The sequence below is a fragment of the Cicer arietinum genome, chromosome 3 (genome assembly GCF_000331145.2).
Source record: "Cicer arietinum cultivar CDC Frontier isolate Library 1 chromosome 3, Cicar.CDCFrontier_v2.0, whole genome shotgun sequence".
Taxonomy (NCBI): domain Eukaryota; kingdom Viridiplantae; phylum Streptophyta; class Magnoliopsida; order Fabales; family Fabaceae; genus Cicer; species Cicer arietinum.
The window spans coordinates 21,143,563-21,149,317 of NC_021162.2; the positions used below are offsets into that span (position 1 = coordinate 21,143,563).

Genomic DNA, 5,755 nt, shown 5'->3' on the forward strand with positions numbered 1-5,755 from the left:
AATGTATAAAATTATATATATATATATATATATATATATATATATATATATATATATATATATGGTAAAGTATGTTAGTATTTTTACATTGAAATATAAATTCAAAATAATGCATATATAGTCAGTGTCAAAGGAATGATATGGGATGCAATCAATGACTAACTAAAATTTTCTTCAAAAATAATTAAAGAAATTGGTAAAATTAGCATTAATCATATTATATGCTATGTTGCTTACCAGGAATTTAAGACAATTCCAATCATCGACAAGAGATTGACCGACTGAACGAACATGTTCCATCTTAGTGGAGCTTATCTCTTCTCTAAACAAAATGTCTCTAATGAAATTGATAGTGTGGTCTACATGCTTTCTATGAGCAATTTCAACATCTAATTCTTTTTGTATTTTTGACTTATCCTTGGAACCATCTTGTGCCTCGTCCAACTAAATTAATTAGAAAGAATTGTCCTCTTAAATAAATATATTTTATGATCAAATCACAGTAATGAAAAAAATGATTTAATTTGTATACACTACAATAATTATTTACACATGAATCCAATATTATCTTATTGTGTAGATATTTGGGAAGATATCTTAGAAAGTAATATAAAATGATATTATGATGTGATTAGATTGGATGCTCGTGTAAAAAATTAACAGATAGTGTATAGAATTAAATCTCATGAGAAAAATAGAGAAAAAAATATTAAATTTAATTAATTTTTTATGGAATTTGAATCTATAATAGACATATGCACAATAAGATACCGAAATGAGAATAACCTTAAGCTTCAAATGAAGTAAATAAGCATCTTCCTTACTAACAAATCTTGTTGTCGTATTGAACTGTTCATAGGAATACTCATGACCAGCAGTTCTATTGAAATTGTAGCTGTGATTAACTTCAATGGGGCTAGCACCAATATATGTAACTAGAAAATCATTGCTTAAAAATAAATCTCCATATTCCATCACATGGGCCATGTTGTCTTTTGGTTTAATATTTTCTACTCTATTTCGAACTTGGACATTGTTACAAGAATTTAATATTGAATTGACTTTAATTGCATACAATATATACATACACTTGAATGTATCGAGAGAATGATAAAGTTGAATAAATGACTTACTTTATTATATTGATCGTACAAACTTTTTTTCGTTCTATCATGTTTGTCACTGCTCCAAGAATAATGCACGATCCAAAAATTTAATACCGTAACCGGCGCACAAGCTATACTCCTAGCCTGGCAAGCCTATCAACTAATTTAACAATTAAACAACTAAATCGCTCTTTAACCATTTAAAATATATATATGCTTTTTCTCGAAATTTCGACAGAGTATCCTCTGTAACTTCAACATTCCCAAATTTTGTAAAATCCCTGTTCAGCTTTCAATCCAGTCATAATTCAAATAACATAATCAAATTGCTTAATACACTTCCCAAAAAAAAAAAATTAAATAGACTTTCTAGACTCCAAAATAGATGCAATTTACATAGACTCAACAAATGTTACAAAAAATGGTCCTTGATCAAAGAGGCCTACCAAAAAAGAAGTATGTTGAGACTTGAATCAAATAATAGATTCCTACTCAGCTGCTTGCGAATCTGAAAAAAAATATAAGCAACATAAAGGGGTAAGTCACAAAGAGTTAGTGAGGAGACAACAACCACCATCAATTAAAAGGGAAACACAAAAGGCACGAATAACTGTTTAATCGCTTGACAGAAATATTAAAAATCCAGTGAATAACGAAACGAAATCAAAATGAACAACCTTAAAAATCATCATAAAAATCAAACAAGTAACAATACAAATTTTTAGAACCAAGAGGCGGTTTTATCTCATTGATAGCCCTTTCCTCCTAAGGGTGGCCTTTCCCTTAGGGGCGGCTCCATCTAACGGATGACCCTGTCATCTCAATCCCGCAATGCATCATCACGTATCAATTAGGGAGCTTACATCTCGTTGATAGCCCTCTCCTCCTACGGATGACCTCTCTCGTAGGGGCGGCTCCATCTAACGGTTAACTCTCCCTAATCAACACGTGGTAACTAGGTGCACCTAACGCAGTTAACGATTTAATAATTATAACACCGATTTCCCAAAACATGTATTAAAAATCATTTCATCGTAATTAATGAAAAACATACTCAATCGCATAACAATTCAAGATTTAAATATTGTAGCTCATACGTAAATCAAAATAATAACATATTATATAACAACGACCGTTAAATTAAATAATTGACGAAATCGAGATAAAATTCAAAGGTTGTGTTTCCAAAATTTTTCAATAAATACTTTAATATAGAAAACAAGTAAAATAATAATAATAGCAGTATAAAAATATATGACGATGATCGTCATCAACTCACAGTTATGGAGAATCGTCTAAGTTTGCTCTACAACAACTCTCAGAGTAGCTGGCAGGGTCTCAGTTGACACATCTAAGTATCAAAAATATTTCCAATACTTTAGAAAAATTTATTCTAAAGTTTAGATAACTCTAGGAAACCCTAAAAATCGTTTAAATATACCCTAAGCACAAAAATAAGATTTTTAAACAAAACTACATTATGAATTCATACTAGGATTAGAGTTGTGTACTTACCTCAAAGAGTTTCAATCAACAACTCTCATGAGATGGATACCCTTTTCTCTAGAGCACAAATCCTAACTCAAAAATCCTAACCAAGAGTATTTTTCAATGGTTGTGAGGATGTTAAATTCATTTGTTAATGTTGATGGTTTGGGTATTAAAGAGAGAAAAGAATCAAGGAGAAGGGAAGGAAGAAAAAAAACAACAAAAAAAAATGGGGGGAGGGGAAACTTTCTTTCGTTCTATCATGTTTGTCACTGTTCCAAAAATAAAAACTCAAAATATTTAATATCAAATATATGTGGTGTTGTAAAGAGGCATTTAATGGACAATAGATGACTCTACTCACTAATTCTATAAATCATTTGAATTGATATGTATCATTTTTATATATTACAATAGTAGTGAAGCAATATCTTTTTTTACTAGAATAACAAAACTTCAAAACCAATAAACTATTTAACCGGTGAATCTTACCTATCTTCCAACCATGAAACGCTGTACCAATCTCCCAAACAAGTTGTATACCGTGATGGACGAGTTTGTGAGGGACTATAACATGCATAACTACTCTCATTTGCATTGCTAGCTGTGGTTGCATAAATACTTATATTAATTGGAAGAAGCCCTTCAAACATGCTTTCAGAACGACATGATTCTACATATATCACCTTTTTTCATTAAAAATAAATAAATCAATACATTAACGAGCTTGAATCATAACCAATATATTAATAAACTTGAATCACAAGTTTTTTTTTCTCAAATTAGTTATTCGATTAAAAAATTATGATCTCAACACATTAAAATTGTTTCTTTAAAAAAAACAAAGTATATAACTATTATACATAAATATTAAAGAAAATTCACCATCTTTTGGTAGGACTTAGCATCATTTTTTTTCTTCAATGCATCTACAAACTCGTCGGCCCATAAAACGTTTCCATCCGGCAGTACTGATCAAATAATAATATCATTTGTTATAAATATATGCAATAATAAATACAATAAGCTAGCACAATTGTTTAAGGTGAGAGAATATATTGTGCAAAAGACTTCAAAAAAAGAATGTTATTATTATAGAAAAATATATGAAATTTCTCATATAAATATGAAGCACACAAATTATATACAAAAAAAGATAATATTTAAAAAATCAACAAAGGCAGTGAACTAACCGAAGGAACCTGCATTACCATGACTAGCCATGTAAATGAAAATGAAAATGATATCATTTGGATTAGTATCCAGCACCTTACCACTACCTCCTTTGATAGCACTTTTGTCTCCACTAAGCACAGCATAAAAGTTATTTACATTAACATCGGCTCTTGTATAATCCTAAACAATAGTCATATTATATATGAGTTTTTTTCTAAAAGATATTCTGAAAACTCATACACACTAAATATGTAGAAAGAAAAGTATTTTGGAGACTTCGCTTTATAAATATTTGTGGAATATAAATGTAAGAAATATATAAATTGGATTGAAAGTGTAAATTAAAAAAATAATAATAATTTGGTGATAATGATTTTCTTAAGACAAATGTACGAAATTGAGATATATACCTTAAGAACACCACCATAAACATCTGGTCCATTTGGATGATTAAATATAATGCCAGGATTTGGATTTTGTTCATTGTTGGCAATATCATAATACATCATAACAATGATATTTTCTATCTTTAAGACCACCCTTTCTTAATACTATGCATGACAAACATTAGCTTGATGCCTATAATTCTCATAACCTTTAGAACCAGCAACTAATAAACCCCATTTTGTCCCTCCAACTTCTTCATCTACAAATTGTGAAATTTTATTTCTTATAGATCGCACACCCTTTGATTTTGCCACCATCACACTTATCCACACTATCACTATTAAAAAAACCCAATAGTTCATACTTCCATTCATTTTTGTATTTGTGAAAATATGCTTTACTTTAACAATAAGAGCGATATATATACTAATTTGCATCTTTTAAATTTGTATTGATTAATGTTAATTAAATTAAATCTTATTGATGAGTTTCCAATTGAATATTCATAATCTGATCTATTATTTAATACGATATCAATCATATATAGTACTAGTATTTGATTTTTTTTTTTAAACTTAAGCTCAATTGAAAATCCCAACTACTGGGAATCCAAATTTAACTTAATCTCATCGGTATTTTTACTATTTTCTGATTTTGAATACTTAAAAATCATCACTGTTATTATCTTAATAAAGTTGGGTTAAATGGTATTGTTTGAATGGAAAAGAGAAAAAGGAAATGACGTGAGAGGTTTCATTTGTTCTTTCATAAATAACACATCAAAAAAATGAGATATATTCTTTTAATTGATATATATATATATATATATATAGACATGGCTTCAGTGTCAGGAGTACGAAGATCAGGAGTAACGAGAATGGTCGGAATATAAAGAATATCCAAAACATCACGTGGTAAGAAAACAGTTGTTAAACCACGTGTTGTTAATGATCCATCTCTCATGCCTATGCCGGCGGCTGGTACTAGTGGTGGAGTCATTCCCCTACATCTTGAGGTTCCTATAGAGCCTTATACCATAGACGAAATAATGAAACTCAGATATATTGATTGATTTATTACCAGATGTTTAGTTCAATCGATTTCCCAATCGATTAAAACCAAACTTAACATGATTGAAATTCTCACAATAGATTGTCCAATCGATTGTGTTTGTCACAGGTCAAGTTATTTTTGAAATATTATCTAAGCAATCGATTTGCCAATCGATTAGCCTGTAAAACAGGTTGCCACTGACTTGCGCAATTTTCATTTCTAATTGTGCCAATCGATTGCCTAATCGATTATACAATCACAAACAGTTATGATTCTTACAACCCTTTTTATGAAATCGATTTCCCAATCGATTTACTCAGTGAATATTCAACTTTTGTTGATTTCTTGAGTTCCAAGCAATTTGTCTCAAGTGTGTAGGGTTGAGTTGTTGTTCCTGAAATCTTGCTCAATTAAAATGTTAGATTTATCATATGATGTATGAACATTGTATGTTTGTTAATTATGTCAAAACTAGGATTAAGAGGACTAAAGTCCAACAATCTCCCCCTTTTTGCATAAGTGACAATCATACAATTTTAACTTGA

At 29.7% G+C, this 5,755-nt stretch overlaps 1 protein-coding gene across 1 annotated transcript; it reads right to left on the reverse strand.

Annotated features, from left to right (window-relative positions):
- Nucleotides 1-3,082: 3,082 nt before the first annotated feature.
- LOC101512602 (vacuolar-processing enzyme beta-isozyme-like) lies at nt 3,083-5,156 on the reverse strand. The gene is given in 5 exon segments (XM_073366292.1): nt 3,083-3,280; nt 3,480-3,565; nt 3,788-3,950; nt 4,181-4,416; nt 5,015-5,156. Coding segments are annotated over 5 exon segments (825 nt in total).
- Between the last annotated feature and the right edge of the window lie 599 nt (nt 5,157-5,755).